Genomic DNA, 21,149 nt, shown 5'->3' with positions numbered 1-21,149 from the left:
ATACAGGATATCTCTATACCACCAGACATACAGGATATCTCTATACCACCAGACATACAGGATATCTCTATACCACCAGACATACAGGATATCTCTATACCACCAGACATACAGGATATCTCTATACCACTAGACATACAGGATATCTCTATACTATACCACCAGACATACAGGATATCTCTCTACCTCCAGACATACAGGATATCTCTATACCACCAGACATACAGGATATCTCTATACCACCAGACATACAGGATATCTCTATACTATACCACCAGACATACAGGATATCTCTATACTATACCACCAGACATACAGGATATCTCTATACCACCAGACATACAGGATATCTCTATACCACCAGACATACTGGATATCTCTATACCACTAGACATACAGGATATCTCTATACCACCAGACATACAGGATATCTCTATACCACCAGACATACAGGATATCTCTATACCACTAGACATACAGGATATCTCTATACCACCAGACATACAGGATATCTCTATACCACCAGACATACAGGATATCTCTATACCACCAGACATACAGGATATCTCTATACCACCAGACATACAGGATATCTCTATACTATACGACCAGACAGGATATCTCTATACTATACCACCAGACATACAGGATATCTCTATACTATACCACCAGACATACTGGATATCTCTATACCACTAGACATACAGGATATCTCTATACCACCAGACATACTGGATATCTCTATACCACCAGACATACAGGATATCTCTATACCACCAGACATACAGGATATCTCTATACCACCAGACATACAGGATATCTCTATACCACCAGACATACTGGATATCTCTATACCACTAGACATACAGGATATCTCTATACTATACCACCAGACATACAGGATATCTCTCTACCTCCAGACATACAGGATATCTCTATACCACCAGACATACAGGATATCTCTATACCACCAGACATACAGGATATCTCTATACCTCCAGACATACAGGATATCTCTATACCACCAGACATACAGGATATCTCTATACCACCAGACATACAGGATATCTCTATACTATACCACCAGACAGGATATCTCTATACTATATCACCAGACAGGATATCTCTATACCACCAGACAGGATATCTCTATACCACCAGACATACAGGATATCTCTATACCTCCAGACATACAGGATATCTCTATACCACCAGACATACAGGATATCTCTATACCACCAGACATACAGGATATCTCTATACTATACCACCAGACAGGATATCTATATACCACCAGACAGGATATCTCTATACCACCAGACAGGATATCTATATACCACCAGACAGGATATCTCTATACCACCAGACAGGATATCCTGTAGTAAAACAGTAAAACAAAAGTTAAAATCAAATCAGATCAAATGTGATTGGTCACATACACATGGTTAGCAGATGTAATTGTGAGTGTAGTGAATTGCTTATGCTTCTAGATCTGACAGTGCAGCAGTATCTAACAGGTAATATCTAACAATTCCACAGCAAAACCTAATACACATAATCTAGTAAAGGAATGGGATGAGAATATATACTGCTCAAAAAAATAAAGGGAACACTAAAATAACACATCCTAGATCTGAATGAAAGAAATAATCTTATTAAATACTTTTTTCTTTACATAGTTGAATGTGCTGACAACAAAATCACACAAAAATAATCAATGGAAATCCAATTTATCAACCCATGGAGGTCTGGATTTGGAGTCACACTCAAAATTAAAGTGGAAAACCACACTACAGGCTGATCCAACTTTGATGTAATGTCCTTAAAACAAGTCAAAATGTGGCTCAGTAGTGTGTGTGGCCTCCACGTGCCTGTATGACCTCCCTACAACGCCTGGGCATGCTCCTGATGAGGTGGCGGATGGTCTCCTGAGGGATCTCCTCCCAAGCCTGGAATAAAGCATCCGCCAACTCCTGGACAGTCTGTGGTGCAACGTGGCGTTAGTGGATGGAGCGAGACATGATATCCCAGATGTGCTCAATTGGATTCAGGTCTGGGGAACGGGCGGGCCAGTCCATAGCATCAATGCCTTCCTCTTGCAGGAACTGCTGACACACTCCAGCCACATGAGGTCTAGCATTGTCTTGCATTAGGAGGAACCCAGGGCCAACCGCACCAGCATATGGTCTCACAAGGGGTCTGAGGATCTCATCTCGGTACCTAATGGCAGTCAGGCTACCTCTGGCGAGCACATGGAGGGCTGTGCGGCCCCCCAAAGAAATGCCACCCCACACCATGACTGACCCACCGCCAAACCGGTCATGCTGGAGGATGTTGCAGGCAGCAGAACTTTCTCCACGGTGTCTCCAGACTCTGTCACGTCTGTCACGTGCTCAGTGTGAACCTGCTTTCATCTGTGAAGAGCACAGGGCGCCAGTGGCGAATTTGCCAATCTTGGTGTTCTCTGGCAAATGCCAAACGCCCTGCACGGTGTTGGGCTGTAAGCACAACCCCCACCTGTGGACGTCGAGCCCTCATACCACCCTCATGGAGTCTGTTTCTGACCGTTTGAGCAGACACATGCACATTTGTGGCCTGCTGGAGGTCATTTTGCAGGGCTCTGGCAGTGCTTCTCCTGCTCCTCCTTGCACAAAGGCGGAGGTAGCGGTCCTGCTGCTGGGTTGTTGCCCTCCTACAGCCTCCTCCACGTCTCCTGATGTACTGGCCTGTGTCCTGGTAGCGCCTCCATGCTCTGGACACTACGCTGACAGACACAGCAAACCTTCTTGCCACAAATCGCATTGATGTGCCATCCTGGATGAGCTGCACTACCTGCGCCACTTGTGTGGGTTGTAGACTCCGTCTCATGCTACCACTAGAGTGAAAGCACCGCCAGCATTCAAAAGTGACCAAAACATCAGCCAGGAAGCATAGGAACTGAGAAGTGGTCTGTGGTCCCCACCTGCAGAACCACTCCTTTATTGGGGGTGTCTTGCTAATTGCCTATAATTTCCACCTGTTGTCTATTCCATTTGCGCAACAGCATGTGAAATTTATGGTCAATCAGTGTTGCTTCCTAAGTGGACAGTTTGATTTCACAGAAGTGTGATTGACTTGGAGTTACATTGTGATTTTTAAGTGTTCCCTTTATTTTTTTGAGCAGTGTATAAGTATAAAATATATGGATGAGCAGTGACAGAGCGGCTAAGATGCAATAGATAGTAAAGAATAGATAGTGAATGATACAGTATACAGTATATACATATTAGATGAGTAAATAAAATAAAAATCCTTATCGATGCAAACTCAACAGACACATCTTATCAGCTCTTCTTCACCCAACGCATGCTTACTTGAACCTACGTGTGTGTGTGTGTGTGTGTGTGTGTGTGTGTGTGTGTGTGTGTGTGTGTGTGTGTGTGTGTGTGTGTGTGTGTGTGTGTGTGTGTCTCCCTCTCTCTCCAGGTGGAGGTGGATGGTCAGAAGTTCCGGGGGGCGGGGCCTAATAAGAAGGTAGCGAAGGCATCCGCTGCATTGGCTGCTCTGGAGAAACTGTTCTCTGGTCCCAACGCCACCGCTATCAAGAAGAAGATCCCTCAACACGCTGTACGTTAGCAGTCTCTCTGATCAGATATCAATACAGCCTGTTTACAGGAGTCTGAGTGGTCAGTTAGTAATATCTGTCTTTTAGAGCAGGCCTCTCCAGCCCTGTTCCTGGAGCATTATCGTCCTACAGTGAGGGAAAAAAGTACTCTCCAGGAACAGGGTTGGAGTGAAACCCTATACAGTGAGGGGGAAAAAGTATTTGATCCCCTGCTGATTTTGTAAGTTTGCCCACTGACAAAGAAATTATCAGTCTATAATTTTAATGGTTGGTTTATTTCAACAGTGAGAGACAAAATAACAACAAAAAAATCCAGAAAAACGCATGTCAAAAATGTTATAAAATGATTGCATTTTAATGAGGGAAATAAGTATTTGACCCCTCTGCAAAACATGACTTAGTACTTGGTGGCAAAACCATTGTTGGCAATCACAGAGGTCAGACGTTTCTTGTAGTTGGCCACCAGGTTTGCACACATCTCAGGAGGGATTTTGTCCCACTCCTCTTTGCAGATCTTCTCCAAGTCATTAAGGTTTCGAGGCTGACGTTTGGCAACTCGAACCTTCAGCTCCCTCCACAGATTTTCTATGGGATTACAGTCTGGAGACTGGCTAGGCCACTCCAGGACCTTAATGTGCTTCTTCTTGAGCCACTTCTTTGTTGCCTTGGCCGTGTGTGTTGGGTCATTGTCATGCTGGAATACGCATCCACTACCCATTTTCAATGCCCTGGCTGAGGGAAGAAGGTTCACACCCAAGATTTGACGGTACATGGCCCCGTCCATCGTCCCTTTGATGCGGTGAAGTTGTCCTGTCCCCTTAGCAGAAAAACACCCCCAAAGCATAATGTTTCCACCTCCATGTTTGACGGTGGGGATGTTGTTCTTGGGGTCATAGGCAGCATTCCTCCTCCTCCAAACACGATGTGTTGAGTTGATGCCAAAGAGCTCCATTTTGGTCTCATCTGACCACAACACTTTCACCCAGTTGTCCTCTGAATCATTCAGATGTTCATTGGCAAACTTCAGACAGGCATGTATATGTGCTATCTTGAGCAGGGGGACCTTGCGGGCGCTGCAGGATTTCAGTCGTTCACGGCGTAGTGTGTTACCAATTGTTTTCTTGGTGACTATGGTCCCAGCTGCCTTGAGATCATTGCCAAGATCCTCCCGTGTAGTTCTGGGCTGATTCCTCACCGTTCTCATGATCATTGCAACTCCACGAGGTGAGATCTTGCATGGAGCTCCAGGCCGAGGGAGATTGACAGTTATTTTGTGTTTCTTCCATTTGCGAATAATCGCACCAACTGTTGTCACCTTCTCACCAAGCTGCTTGACGATGGTCTTGTAGCCCATTCCAGCCTTGTGTAGGTCTACAATCTTGTCCCTGACATCCTTGGAGAGCTCTTTGGTCTTGGCCATGGTGGAGAGTTTGGAATCTGATTGATTGATTGCTTCTGTGGACAGGTGTCTTTTATACAGGTAACAAGCTGAGATTAGGAGCACTCCCTTTAAGAGTGTGCTCCTAATCTCAGCTCGTTACCTGTATAAAAGACACCTGGGAGCCAGAAATCTTTCTGATTGAGAGGGGGTCAAATACTTATTTCCCTCATTAAAATGCAAATCAATTTATAAAATTTTTGACATGGGTTTTTCTGGATTCTTTTGTTGTTATTCTGTCTCTCAGTGTTCAAATAAACCTACCATTAAAATTATAGACTAATAATTTCTTTGTCAGTGGGCAAACGTACAAAATCAGCAGGGGATCAAGTACTTTTTTTCCATCACTGTATAGGGTTTCACTCCAACCCTGTTCCTGGAGAGTTACCATCCTGTAGGGTTTCACTCCAACCCTGTTCCTGGAGAGTTACCGTCCTGTAGGGTTTCACTCCAACCCTGTTCCTGGAGAGTTACCGTCCTGTAGGGTTTCACTCCAACCCTGTTCCTGGAGAGTTACCGTCCTGTAGTGTTTCACTCCAACCCTGTTCCTGGAGAGTTACCGTCCTGTAGGGTTTCACTCCAACCCTGTTCCTGGAGAGTTACCGTCCTCATCAGTAATCAATACTGCTTGTTTATATTTACATTTAGCAGACGCTCTTATCCAGAGCAATTTACAGGAACAATTAGGGTTAAGTGCCTTGCTCAAGGGCCCGATGCTCTTAACCTCTAGGCTACCCGAAGAATCTTAACAGGTATCAATACTTCCTCTCTTACCTTCTCAACCTGAGACAGTCTCTAATAGAGATTCTTTCCAAACTATCAATACAGCCTGTTTACAGAGTAGTCTGATCAGTCATCAGTACAGCCTGTTTACAGAGTAGTCTGATCAGTCATCAGTACAGCCTGTTTACAGGGTAGTCTGATCAGTCATCAGTACAGCCTGTTTACAGGGTAGTCTGATCAGTCATCAGTACAGCCTGTTTACAGGTTAGTCTGATCAGTCATCAGTACTGCTTGTTTACAGTAGTGTTTCTGTGTCCCTGTAGACGAAAGGTTCCCTAGCTGCAGCAGTGGCAGCCTCAGCAGTAGCAGCCCAGGTGGCCAGGGGGAGAGGTAGAGCGGCAGCCCTGACCAGTGGAGCCTTCATTACCACAGCCACTGCACCAGGATACACACAGATACCAGGTACATGGAAGTATGTCTGTCCTGTCCAGTTCCCTGCCATAACTCTCTCTCTCTCTCTCTGTGTGTGTGTGTGTGTGTGTGTGTGTGTGTGTGTGTGTGTGTGTGTGTGTGTGTGTGTGTGTGTGTGTGTGTGTGTGTGTGTGTGTGTGTGTGTGTGTGTGTGTGTGTGTGTGTGTGTGTGTGTGTGTGTGTGTGTGTGTGTGTGTGTGTGTGTGTGTGTTATCATTATGTCCAGTCAACCAGCGATACTAATAGTCTATATGGCTTTAACATGTGTGACAGGCTTTGGGACTCCATATGGCTACAGTGCTGCAGCAGCCCCAGCCTTCGGTAAGTCTATAGGGTTAACACCCACCTCACTATTCTTTTACTTCCTACACCTGTTGGAGGCTCTACTGGAAAACAACACTGTATATTCCCATTGAATCTGAGTTACATATAGAGGTCGAAATTTAAACTGAAGAATTGGGCGAATTTAAAAGCTAAATTAAAAGTGGAACTGATCATAACCTTTTGGTTCTTACTGTGGTTGGAGCAAGCCTGCTGCGCTTCTTCGCCTGCCTGAGTGTCTAGACTGCTGCTTGTTCTACCCTTCTGCTTGTCTGTCTGTCTGTCCGTCCGTCCGTCAGTCAGTCTGCCCATCCTGACTCTGGACATCTCTCTCCTCTCCTCAGTGTAACATCTCTCTCCTCTCCTCAGTGTAACATCTCTCTCCTCAGTGTAACATCTCTCTCCTGTCCTCAGTGTAACATCTCTCTCCTGTCCTCAGTGTAACATCTCTCTTCTCTCCTCAGTGTAACATCTCTCTCCTGTCCTCAGTGTAACATCTCTCTCCTCTCCTCAGTGTAACATCTCTCTCCTCTCCTCAGTGTAACATCTCTCTCCTCTCCTCAGTGTAACATCTCTCTCCTCTCCTCAGTGTAACATCTCTCTCCTCTCCTCAGTGTAACATCTCTCTCCTCTCCTCAGTGTAACATCTCTCTCCTCTCCTCAGTGTAACATCTCTCTCCTGTCCTCAGTGTAACATCTCTCTCCTCTCCTCAGTGTAACATCTCTCTCCTCTCCTCAGTGTAACATCTCTCTCCTCCCCCCTGCTCTCTATCCACAACCAGACACAGCCAGATAGCCCATTCAAAGCTGCCCAGCCCAGGCAGAGACCGATGCCACCAACACACACAGGGACCGTCTATATGGGTTATAACCACTAACACTACCTCTGTAGAATACCTTCTAACCAAAGCTAGCTCTACTGTAATGCAGTACAGTACACACACACACACACACACACACACACACACACACACACACACACACACACACACACACACACACACACACACACACACACACACACACACACACACACACAACCTCTTCCAACCAATTGTATCTCAAAGCTCTACTATATCCTTATAAACAAGGGATACATTAACAGCGGAACTGTTGAATTCACTCTACACTAGGGCTGTTCCCGACAAAAAAAAGGGTTTTAGCATTTATATGCCTACATTTGCACGCTGGCCAGGTAGCCTAGACCTACTTCTATGCATAATCAGGTGCGGGTGCATCCTCACTCAACCAGAGCACTACAAATAAGATAGAGGAATACTGGAGGTACAGGTGTGCCATCCCGCGGCCTCCACAATGGATTAGTCTACTGAGACATGCGTGAATCAGACAGGTGTCTCCTGTGCCATACATTGTATATATATTTGCTACTGCTCGACTAAAAAAAATATTGGTTGACCAACAGCCTATCGACCAAACAATCGACCAATCAACTAAATAGGATCAGCCCTACTGTCCACATAGTGTAGGCTTCCCACTCCTAGATTAGACCGGCTGGTCCTCTGGCTAGACTGGCTGGTCCTCTGGCTAGTCCTCTGGCTAGACTGGCTGGTCCTCTGGCTAGTCCTCTGGCTAGACTGGCTGGTCCTCTGGCTTGACTGGCTGGTCCTCTGCCTCGACTGGCTGGTCCTCTGGCTAGACTGGCTGGTCGGTCAGTCAGCTGTGGCCTGCTCAGTCTCTGCCAGGCAGCCAGTAGCTTGTGTAAGATCTCTGGAGGGTTTGAATATCTCCCATAGTCTCTTTCATTGCTACAAAACTAGATCAGATTCAATGTGCTCTGCTCCCCTCCCCTCCCCTTTCACTCTCTCAGCATAATTCAATATAGCACTTAGCGGTTTGAGGACAGCAACACTCACAATGCTCAATCACTCACACCCACTTTGTCTTACAGATTTATACACTCAAAAACATATGATCATGTAAAAAAAGATATACATACTCTCTCTCGATCTCTCTCTTCTCCCTCCCTCCCTCCCTCCCTCCCTCCCTCCCTCCCTCCCTCCCTCCCTCCCTCCCTCACACAAACCCTAATCTTAGAACAAACTGGTCCTTGTGTGTTGTTGCGTGGCATTGGGAAGCCCCTCCCCTCTTTCACAGAGAGAGCTGCCTGTTTCTGGTTCTGGGGCTTTGAATGAGTCTCATGTTCAGGATGGGAGACTGGACCGGGCTGGTTACAGGGTAGACACAACATATTCTAAAAGGAACCGCCAGAGAATCATGGGTTCGTATTCACAAAGAGTCTCAGTGTAGGAGTGCTGATATAGGATCAGTTTTGCCTTTGAATAAGATTATATGGACAGGTGAGACCTGTCAATATAGAGCACAGCACTCCTGCTCTGATATGCTTTTTGAATATGGGCCTTAACCTAGCATGGGGCTGGACTCCAGGCTCCATATTCCTTTATTTAGACTGGAGTGGAGTGCTGCACGTTTGGTATTATCCAGTTATACAGTGGGTATCATAAACATTCACCCCGTTGGATCTTTCCACATTTTGTTGCGTTACAAAGTGGGATTGAAGGAGATTTAATTGTGATTGTTTTGTCATTGATCTACACCAAATACTCCATAATGTCAAAGTGAAAAGAAAATTCTACATATTTTTACAAATGAATAAATTTTTTTCATAACTAAAATATAGTTGTTGCATAAGTATTCATCCCCTTTTTTCAGGGGGTGAATCACATAAGTCACATGGACTCACTCTGTGTGAAATAATAGTGGTTTATTTGAAGAAAGAATTTCATGTATTTTGCAGCAGAGGTCAGAACAAACGGACTGCAGCTTTTGTCAGCGTTTGGAGAACAATAGTCATCCACCCACATTTCTAGATGACATCACATTGCCATACTGTTATTATTTACATCCATTAAATAATTGTAAAATAAGAAAGACACTGCACTGAAATGTGTTTGTTCTCCAAATGCGGACGAAGGACGGACGCAGAAACGCGTCCTTTTGTGAAGACTGCTGCTGCTAAAAATCTACATTAAAAGTTCAAGAATATTTCAGTGAGTGCAGGTTTTTCCCTTTCTTCAAGTATATGTCTTTTGAACCCGGCACCCAAATACTTTTGTTACTACTACAAGAATTTGAGCTGAGCACGCCAGTTTCTCTGTGTGAAATAATAGGGATTGACATGATTTTTGAATGACTTCCCCTTCCTCTGTCCCCCATACATACAACATCTAAGGTCCCTCAGTCCAGTATTCCATTTCAAACACAGATTCAATTACATATATCAGGGAGCTTTTTTGAAAGCCTCATAGAGAAGGGCACTGATTGGTAGATGGGTAACAATAACAAATCAGACATTGAATATCTCTTTAAACATGGTCAAGTTAATAATGATGCTGTGGATGATGTATTAACCACCTAGACACATTGAAGATGCAGTCCTCCTTCTGAACTGAGCTGCATCAAGAATGCAACAAGGCACTAAAGTAATACCTTAAAAAAACATGACAAATGAATAAACGTTTTGGCCTTAATGCAAAGCCTTATGTTTGGGGCAAATGCAACACAACACATCACTGAGTAACTGTGGCCTTAATACAAAGCCTTATGTTTGGGGCAAATACAACACAACACATCACTGAGTAACTGTCTCATTTTTTTCAAACATGGTGTTGGCTGCATCATGGTATTGGTATGCTTGACATCGGCAAAGACTGGGTAATTTTTCCAGGATAAAAACAAACGCAGTGGAGCTAAGCACAGGCAAAATCCTAGAGGAAAACCTGGTTCAGTCTGCTTTCCACCAGACACTGGGAGATGAATTCACCTTTCAGCAGGACAATAACCTAAAACACAAGGCCAAATATACACTGGAGTTGTTTACCAAGAAGACAGTGAATGTTCCTGAGTGGCCAAGTTACAGTTTTCATTTAAATCTGCTTGAAGATCGACTTGAAAGTTGCTCTCTAGCCATGATCCCCAACACCTTGACATTCTGAAATGAATAATGGACAAATATTACACAATCCAGATTTGCAAAGCTCTTAAGCCTTGTTCACACTGCAGGCCTTAATACATTCAACTAATTAGCTAGGTAGCTATTTAGCTATTAGCTAGGTAACTATTTAGCTATTAGCTAGGTAACAATTTAGCTATTAGCTAGGTAACTATTTAGCTATTAGCTAGGTAGCTATTAGCTAGGTAGCTATTTAGCTTACTAGCACATTCACTCATTTGTTTGTAAAAAAAAAAAAATGAACAACCACATGTTCTTGTCAAACTGTCAACAGAGTAGCTAGCAAGCAACAAGATATGCCAAGTAACCACTTGAGGGTAAGTATATCAGATTTCACAGTTTAGACACAAGTCACATGGCCAGGAATCAAATTTGTATCGGACTTTAAACCACCTACGAAGGTGGTTTGAAATGTGGCTTGAAATATCTGATTCCATGTACTTTTTGGTTGTTCAGACTGCAGGAAAAATAGCAGATTCGATATGCAAAGAAAATAGGACTTGAGTCACTTCAAACTGCCAATGTAAACGAGGCTTCAGAGACTTGCCTAATAAGACTCACATCTGTAATCACTGCCAAAGGTGTTTTTAACATGTATTGACTCAAGGAGGTGAATACTTATCTAATCAAGATATTAATGATTTCTTTTTCATTCATCTTTAAAAATGTTAGAATTTTTCTCCCACTTTGACATTACAGAGTAGTATGTGTAGATCGTTGACCAAAAATTATAATTACATCCATTTTAATCCCACTTTGTAACACAATAAAATGTGAAGAAATCCAAGTGGGTGAATACTTATGATAGTCTATGGGCCAGGACCATATAACTATATGGTCTAAAATACCCAATTTATCCCTTAACCCTTGTGGCTCGGTCCGACCCAGCCTGGTCTCTGCCTGCTATATTACGAGTGTTCCTTCAGTACCTGCCCAGTCATGGCATTATTAAGGAAGTCCTGGTATTGGCTGCTGTGAGATCAGATAACATATATCCTGTCCACTACCCCCCCCCCAGTCCCCGTCAGTGCTTCTGCGATGTTGTTGCATGCTGGTTAATCGTCCCCACTATAGTCTGTCTATCTATCTCTCTATCTGACTCTCACTGGTGTGTGGCGATCAGCCTCGTGTTGCTGCTTTGGGATTTCTATATGGGTTCAAGACTGTGAGAAACACACACTCAAAAACACAATAATACCCTTTCCATATTACAGTACCTATAAACAAAGACACAAAGAAACCAGCCAACCAACCACAGCCCTGCATTGTTCACCACCATTGACATGTTGGTCTTCCTTCCTCCTCCTCTCTCACACATTGCCCCTCTCTCTGTGTTCTACTGTATAGCTCTGCACACAGGGTCTGTCTAGGGCCTAGACCATAGAAATTAAATGAATAGAGCAATGCTGCTTTGACGATAGCATTTAAAAAATGGATAACCTGGTATTCTATTAATTCTAGTTCTGTGGCCTAGACTCTGGGTATAGTAGCTAGTAGATCAGAACAGAAGCGTTTGTTTTTCTTTTGTCCTGCCTGCCATGGACTCATGTGGAGTATTCTCTGTTTTCATGTCTCCCCTCAAGGTTTCTCCCCCAACAGAATGCTTCTGTTGCCTGTTATGAAAATGCCTGCCTACCCCGTCCCCCACTACTCCTTCTTTTAGCACAGGGACCCCAAAACACCCCACTAGAAGGGAGTCTTTTTATTTGTCCTACATGTGGAGGGAGAAGTGAACAAAAGGACTTGAGCAGAAGATGATTTGTAAAAGAAGTGTATTTTGCTGATAAAGATTTCTTTAAAAAATAAATAAATAAAAACTTGAAGGATTTGTACTGTGAATTGTTACCTCATTCTTTTGAATCTAAATTATATCAGACTTTTTTGTTATTTGTTGTTTCTGTTCTTCAGTAGGAACAATTTAGGCCTTGCAATTTGACACAGAACACATTCTCTGTAAACCTGAGCTGTGTGAAGGATGATTAGGAATTATAACGGAACTATTGTGGACAAATAAACCTTTATATATCCTACAACAATCTGAGCACTGCCTGTTGTCTAACTGAAACAAGGGACAGTAATAGTATATACAGCCTTATGGGCTACGCTATTGTAGCACTTTCTATTTGGCTAGAGAAGCTATTTGAAGCTATTTCCTGGTTGGAACAGGAAGTTACATAGGAAGTTGCATGGACTTGACAAGGAACAGGAAATGCTGCTCTTATGAATAGGAGGTAGAGTGTAGGTGAATATGGTGGTGGCATGGGAGCAGAGTTTGTAGCAGTGTAGTGATTCAGGACCAGAGGTCAACATAATTATAATAATTTGTACACTGTAAATTGACCACAAAATAAATTGTATTTGAAAATAGATATTCTAATAGATTGAAGCTCAGACCCACTGCTGTCATTTCATTACATTTCAATTCATTTTATTCAGGGAGAATTCCAATTAGAATTTCAGTTGAAATCCTGAATTGACTGAATGAAATGGAATTGACCCTGGTCATGGATATCTTGATGAAGTCATCACCTGTTCTGTCCTGTCATAACCCTGAGTCTGACCCCTCATAACCCTCACAACCCTGAGTCTGACCCCTCATAACCCTCACAACCCTGAGTCTGAACCCTCACAACCCTGAGTCTGACCCCTCAAAACCCTCACAACCCTCAGTCTGACCCCTCACAACCCTGAGTCTGACCCCTCACAACCCTGAGTCTGACTCCTCATAACCCTGAGTCTGACCCCTCATAACCCTCACAACCCTGAGTCTGAACCCTCACAACCCTCAGTCTGAACCCTCACAACCCTCAGTCTGAACCCTCACAACCCTCAGTCTGACTCCTCACAACCCTGAGTCTGACTCCTCATAACCCTCACAACCCTGAGTCTGACCCCTCATACCCCTCATAACCCTGAGTCTGACCCCTCATAACCCTAAGTCTGACCCCTCATAACCCTGAGGCTGACCCCTCAAAACCCTCACAACCCTGAGTCTGACCCCTCATAACCCTCACAACCCTGAGTCTGACCCCTCATAACCCTGAGTCTGACCCCTCAAAACCCTCACAACCCTCAGTCTGACCCCTCACAACCCTGAGTCTGACCTCTCATAACCCTCATAACCCTGAGTCTGACCCCTCATAACCCTGAGTCTGACCCGTCACAACCCTGAGTCTGACCCCTCATAACCCTCATAACCCTGAGTCTGACCCCTCACAACCCTGAGTCTGACCCCTCATAACCCTGAGTCTGACCTCTCATAACCCTCATAACCCTGAGTCTGACCCCTCACAACCCTGAGTCTGACCCCTCACAACCCTGAGTCTGAACCCTCACAGCCCTGAGTCTGAACCCTCACAACCCTGAGTCTGAACCCTCACAACCCTGAGTCTGAACCCTCACAACCCTGAGTCTGACCCCTCAAAACCCTCACAACCCTCAGTCTGACCCCTCATAACCCTGAGTCTGACCCTCACAACCCTCAGTCTGACCCCTCACAACCCTGAGTCTGACTCCTCACAACCCTGAGTCTGACTCCTCATAACCCTGAGTCTGACCCCTCATAATCCCCATAACCCTGAGTCTGACCCCTTAAAACCCTCACAACCCTGAGTCTGACCCCTCATAACCCTCACAACACTGAGTCTGACCCCTCATACCCCTCATAACCCTGAGTCTGACCCCTCATAACCCTAAGTCTGACCCCTCATAACCCTGAGGCTGACCCCTCAAAACCCTCACAACCCTGAGTCTGACCCCTCATAACCCTCACAACCCTGAGTCTGACCCCTCATAACTCTCACAACCCTGAGTCTGACCCCTCATAACCCTGAGTCTGACCCCTCATAACCCTCACAACCCTGAGTCTGACCCCTCATAACCCTCACAACCCTGAGTCTGACCCCTCATAACCCTCACAACCCTGAAGCTGATCCCTCATAACCCTGAGTCTGACCCCTCAAAACCCTCACAACCCTCAGTCTGACCCCTCACAACCCTGAGTCTGACCTCTCATAACCCTCATAACCCTGAGTCTGACCCCTCATAACCCTGAGTCTGACCCCTCATAACCCTGAGTCTGACCCCTCATAACCCTGAGTCTGACCCGTCACAACCCTGAGTCTGACCCCTCATAACCCTCATAACCCTGAGTCTGACCCCTCACAAGCCTGAGTCTGACCCCTCATAACTCTGAGTCTGACCCCTCACAACCCTGAGTCTGACCTCTCATAACCCTCATAACCCTGAGTCTGACCCCTCATAACCCTGAGTCTGGCCCCTCAGAACCCTCACAACCTCCACGCCACTCTCTCACTGCACATTGGGTTCCCGAACCCATCCCGTGAACGCCATTCACAGTTCACACAGCAATCTGATATGGCTGCTTAGTTGGCTGGTTCCCCTGAGTCCTATCAAATACACCTACAGCACAGCACAGCACAGCACAGCACAGCACAGCACAGCACAGCACAGCACTGGACACATGGAAATATGGAACCACAGCTACACACTGGAGAATGGAAAGCAGCAACAAGGGACCCTATCCAACCAATTGAGACTTGCTATGTAATTTGTCCTGGGCCCGGTTTCCGATAGCGATATAATTTAGGCTTACGAGTGTTTAACGATGCATCTTTCCTACAACGGACGAAGATGTAACATGTTTCCCTAAAGACCATGCAGAGAGAGAACAGTCACTAGGTGCGTCGTTGGAGCATGTCGATACTGATAGGATTGAAAGAAAGGAAGCGCTGCTCTCAGATCAGCTTTCTCCATGAAAGCCTTTCCTAAACATTATAATTATTTCACAATACTGACAACGGATCAGCTCCTAGAGAGATTTTACCGCCTACGGCTGCAAATATATAGCCGGCTTATTCTAATACTTACCCAATTAAATGCACTAAATCACAGATTTGGCAAATCATTGTGCACACGTTACGCTACACATCATGAAATATATTGAGACAAATTACAGACAATAGCCTACAAGTAGCAAAATACAACTCAGTTGATTGAACATGAAATGTATTTCAATATGATTGAAACAGGTCTATAGCTTACTGTTTCGAATTTAATGCAGTCATCTGGTTTTTCATTTGAACCATATTTTTATACGTCACTTTTTGTATCAATTGCAAAGACATTGGCAACATTTTATTTGTAGTCGACTGGTCACAGAGAGATGGATAAACCATGTGATTCTATGTTTAGAGGCGATCTTCTGTGTATAAAGTGACGCGGGAGGGCAAAAACACATCTAACGACGCACTTAGCTGAGGCAGGCGTTAGATTACAAGTGTTTTTAAGTGCAACGTTAATAACGATGCTTTTGGGAAACAGCTCTGAGATTTAACAATGCTCCTACGAAGGTTCTAATGTTGAACTTCGCCTTCAGATGCTTTTGGGAAACAGCTCTGAGATTTAACAATGCTCCTACGAAGGTTCTAATGTTGAACTTCACCTTCAGATGCTTTTGGGAACAGCTCTGAGATTTAACAATGCTCCTACGACGGTTCTAATGTTGAACTTCGCCTTCAGATGCTTTTGGGAAACAGCTCTGAGATTTAACAATGCTCCTACGAAGGTTCTAATGTTGAACTTCGCCTTCAGATGCTTTTGGGAAACAGCTCTGAGATTTAACAATGCTCCTACGAAGGTTCTAATGTTGAACTTCGCCTTCAGATGCTTTTGGGAAACAGCTCTGAGATTTAACAATGCTCCTACGAAGGTTCTAATGTTGAACTTCGCCTTCAGATGCTTTTGGGAAACAGCTCTGAGATTTAACAATGCTCCTACGAAGGTTCTAATGTTGAACTTCGCCTTCAGATGCTTTTGGGAAACAGCTCTGAGATTTAACAATGCTCCTACGAAGGTTCTAATGTTGAACTTCGCCTTCAGATGCTTTTGGGAAACAGCTCTGAGATTTAACAATGCTCCTACGAAGGTTCTAATGTTGAACTTCGCCTTCAGATGCTTTTGGGAAACAGCTCTGAGATTTAACAATGCTCCTACGAAGGTTCTAATGTTGAACTTCGCCTTCAGATGCTTTTGGGAAACAGCTCTGAGATTTAACAATGCTCCTACGAAGGTTCTAATGTTGAACTTCGCCTTCAGATGCTTTTGGGAAACAGCTCTGAGATTTAACAATGCTCCTACGAAGGTTCTAATGTTGAACTTCGCCTTCAGATGCTTTTGGGAAACAGCTCTGAGATTTAACAATGCTCCTACGAAGGTTCTAATGTTGAACTTCGCCTTCAGATGCTTTTGGGAAACAGCTCTGAGATTTAACAATGCTCCTACGAAGGTTCTAATGTTGAACTTCGCCTTCAGATGCTTTTGGGAAACAGCTCTGAGATTTAACAATGCTCCTACGAAGGTTCTAATGTTGAACTTCGCCTTCAGATGCTTTTGGGAAACAGCTCTGAGATTTAACAATGCTCCTACGAAGGTTCTAATGTTGAACTTCGCCTTCAGATGCTTTTGGGAAACAGCTCTGAGATTTAACAATGCTCCTACGAAGGTTCTAATGTTGAACTTCGCCTTCAGATGCTTTTGGGAAACAGCTCTGAGATTTAACAATGCTCCTACGAAGGTTCTAATGTTGAACTTCGCCTTCAGATGCTTTTGGGAAACAGCTCTGAGATTTAACAATGCTCCTACGAAGGTTCTAATGTTGAACTTCGCCTTCAGATGCTTTTGGGAAACAGCTCTGAGATTTAACAATGCTCCTACGAAGGTTCTAATGTTGAACTTCGCCTTCAGATGCTTTTGGGAAACAGCTCTGAGATTTAACAATGCTCCTACGAAGGTTCTAATGTTGAACTTCGCCTTCAGATGCTTTTGGGAAACAGCTCTGAGATTTAACAATGCTCCTACGAAGGTTCTAATGTTGAACTTCGCCTTCAGATGCTTTTGGGAAACAGCTCTGAGATTTAACAATGCTCCTACGAAGGTTCTAATGTTGAACTTCGCCTTCAGATGCTTTTGGGAAACAGCTCTGAGATTTAACAATGCTCCTACGAAGGTTCTAATGTTGAACTTCGCCTTCAGATGCTTTTGGGAAACAGCTCTGAGATTTAACAATGCTCCTACGAAGGTTCTAATGTTGAACTTCGCCTTCAGATGCTTTTGGGAAACAGCTCTGAGATTTAACAATGCTCCTACGAAGGTTCTAATGTTGAACTTCGCCTTCAGATGCTTTTGGGAAACAGCTCTGAGATTTAACAATGCTCCTACGAAGGTTCTAATGTTGAACTTCGCCTTCAGATGCTTTTGGGAAACAGCTCTGAGATTTAACAATGCTCCTACGAAGGTTCTAATGTTGAACTTCGCCTTCAGATGCTTTTGGGAAACAGCTCTGAGATTTAACAATGCTCCTACGAAGGTTCTAATGTTGAACTTCGCCTTCAGATGCTTTTGGGAAACCAGGCCCTGGTTCATTTCTGTGGTTGTTTTACTTTTTTATTTGTTTTATTGGTGAGTGCATCAGTGTGACTCAGCTGTCCAGTCAGTCTTCTCCCCGGGGCCAGCTACCGGAGTTTAGCCAGTTCAGTCACAACGCTGCTCCCTACCTGGCCTGATGGCTCACTACACATCAACATACATACTGTTCTGTATACAAAACAGTGAAGTCCAAATTGGAATTCATTGAGCATCCATCTATATTTTTACCCAAATATAGATTTTCTGTTAAACCATAGAAGTGATCTTATATTGACTCCTAAAATATATCTAATATGAGGATATTTGGGTCAATCTGAGATGGTTGTGTGTCCGTGCTGGCCCGTGGCTGAGAGGATGTGGTCCCCATCACCATTGAGAGAAAAGCCCCTTGGGTTATGGTCCATTTAGGACGGCCATCTCCATGGTTATCACTATGAGGTGCAGCCATAGACCAGAGGTGCCAGTGTCCTCTCCAATGGTTGGTTGAAACCAAGTTCAGTGACAGCCAGGGGAAGCCCATTCTGTGTCTGATCCCAACCCCCCTACCATGGGCTCCCTCTCGCTTCATCTGCCATGGGCTCCCCATCTCTCTCTTCCTCATTTCCTCTCTCCCTCTCTCCTCTCCCATGGGCTCCCCCTCTCTCCCTCTCCCATGGGCTCTCCCTTTCTCCCTTTCCCATGGGCTCCCCCTCTCTCCCATGGGCTCTCTCTCTCCTCTCTCTCCTCCTCTCCCTTTCCCATGGGCTTCCCCTCTCTCCCTTTCCCATGGGCTCTCCCTCTCCTCCTCTCTCCATCTCCTCCTCTCTCCCTCTCCCATAGGCTCCCCCTCTCTCCGTCTCCCATGGGCTCTCCCTCTCTTCCTCTCTTCCACGGGCTCCCCCTCTCTCCGTCTCCCATGGGCTCTCCCTCTCTCCCTCTCTTCCATGGGCTCCCCCTCTCGCTTCATCTCCCACGGTCTCTCCATCTCTCTCTCCCTCTCTCCCCGTCTTCCTCTCTCTCCCTCTCCTATGGGCTCCCCCTCTCGCTTCATCTCCCACGGTCTCTCCATCTCTCTCTCCCCCTCTTCCTCTCTCTCCCTCTCCTATGGGCTCCCCCTCTCGCTTCATCTCCCACGGTCTCTCCATCTCTCTCTCCCTATCTTCCTCCCTCTCTCCCCCTCTTCCTCTCTCTCCCTCTCCCATGGGCTCTCCCTCTCTTGTCTTGATGGCAGCCATCCTACTATACTCTCCAAAATCACAACATTGGATTTGATTTGTCAGAGTTATGTACTAATCACATTGTCTTAAAAACATAACGTTAAAGCCGCTACATGTCTTATCACATCTCTCTGCTTTAAAATTTTAAATGAATGAGCTCCAAAGTTTGTTTGTTTTTAAATGTCCAATAGTTTTCCGTTTTAATTTTAGTTGGATTGATTTTGTCGGAAAGTGGTAACCGTTGCAACTTAAGTTGTTGATGTCTTTATTAACCTGACCCTCCCCAGTGCAATGAAAACCCCACCTACAGTACAGCCAGACAGAGCAGAGATAGCAACCTATGGAGAGAGTAAGTCATGCTGCCTCCTACAGGGCCACCACAGTAATTACACTATCTGTCTCTGCTCTTCTCCTCACTGTAGGTGGTCTTTTCATTGACAATCCCTTTTACCAGCCTCGGACCATCGCACCATTTATTATTCAGTTGGGTCCTCAAGATCTCTTCTCTGACTTCTAGAACCATCAGGTTGTGTTGCTTCTAAACTATCTGACTACAGTGCTGCTCCAGGCTTGCCCTTTGACCCAGCAGGCTGTCTGTCTGTCTGTCTCCCACCAACATTTACAGAGCCAGCGAGTGGTCAAACGGAACTCCTCTCACTCTGTTCTGTCTCCTCACGACCCAAATCAAAAGAAACAAACCTAAAAAAGCAATATTTGATTGGACTTTTTTGAATCTCATCTGCATCAAAACTAAAAGCTGAGGACCTTGATCTTTGGGTCTTTTTCTTATATAGCAATACGACACCTTAACTTTTTTGGCTTCAAGCTTACTTAAGATGATGTGAATGTTCCATTGAGTCTTACCCAAGCACAGCATTGCAATATATCACTTCAATTGTATATTCACTGAGTGTATGTGTGCCTATACCATGGAATATATGCATTTATATGTCTGGTATAAGTTTCTATATAAATATATATTACATGTGTTGATACTATGTATGATGTACATATGTAAATATATGATATACTTATTGTTGGTATAAATTATTTTAGAAAGTTATATGTAATCACAATCCCACAATATAGATTTCTTCTTCCAGTTTTATACACACTGAGCAATTGACTTTACTCTAGTACTGGACATGCAATATAAACCTGTTTCTTAATTCACCTGTGCTTATAGAATAGCTTAGTGATTTTTCCTTCCTTTCACCTCGATGTCTTCTCGTCTGAGCCTTTTGCTAGCACGGCCTGGTCAGACGAGAGGCGCTCGTTCACTCAACCTTGTAAACCAACCGCCCTCTCTACCACACTTACACACTGCACATACACACATACACACGCCCTTCCTGTGTGACACTACAAACACACAACCTCCTGTTTACTTCCTGTCAGAAAGCACACTTTTCTCAGTGGAACATTTCTCACTGCGCCACTGTCTCTCTGCTCACAGGATATCTTGTACTGGACCGTACGATTTGTCCTTTTAATAAGCTGGCTGTGTTGGGCAGCTAGGGTAACTGAACACAGAAACCCCCTCCTAGACAGGACCAACCACGGTCCTCTGTCTCTCTCATGCCTACAGCATGAACGTGGGACCAAAAGCACAGTTTGTCAGCTTGTGAAGGTGATGGGTGGCCCAGTTACTTTAAGTAAAGCATGCTACTCAGACAAAGCAACACACAGGGCTTATTACTGTCAACTCAGTCGCAGACCAACCAGCCTTGTCACCATGGAGCAGTCCAACCACACATTGATTAATGGCTACATCTAATTATAATGTATACTCCGACATTATGTACATTAAATCTCGTAATATATGCTAGAATATATTTCATAACCCCCAGCTATACATATCTCTAGTTGATATATTTATATACTAAATACACTACCGGTCAAAAGTTTTAGAACACCTACTCATTCAAGGGTTTTTCTTTATTTTTACTATTTTATACA

The 21,149-nt window shown here is 44.4% G+C and overlaps 1 protein-coding gene across 8 annotated transcripts in view; it reads left to right on the top strand.

The window, feature by feature from the left end:
- The window catches only part of strbp (spermatid perinuclear RNA binding protein), a 184,504-nt gene extending 163,786 nt beyond the window's left edge, over nt 1–20,718 (top strand). For 6 of the 8 annotated variants that reach the window (XM_045692186.1, XM_045692188.1, XM_045692191.1 and 3 more), the window contains 4 exons: nt 3,466–3,606; nt 6,089–6,227; nt 6,510–6,557; nt 19,613–20,718. In XM_045692186.1, coding sequence (XP_045548142.1) covers nt 3,466–3,606; nt 6,089–6,227; nt 6,510–6,557; nt 19,613–19,707 — 423 coding nt within the window. In that variant the 3' untranslated portion in view covers nt 19,708–20,718. Of the gene's footprint in view, nt 1–3,465; nt 3,607–6,088; nt 6,228–6,509; nt 6,558–12,131; nt 12,388–19,612 lie in introns of those variants that run through there. The other 2 variants (XM_045692189.1, NM_001140487.1) reach the window with 2 other exon arrangements.
- Nucleotides 20,719–21,149: the final 431 nt, after the last annotated feature.

The sequence above is a fragment of the Salmo salar genome, chromosome ssa13, assembly GCF_905237065.1.
Source record: "Salmo salar chromosome ssa13, Ssal_v3.1, whole genome shotgun sequence".
NCBI classification, from domain to species: Eukaryota; Metazoa; Chordata; class Actinopteri; order Salmoniformes; family Salmonidae; genus Salmo; species Salmo salar.
This window is presented reverse-complemented; position numbering and strand designations above follow the sequence as displayed.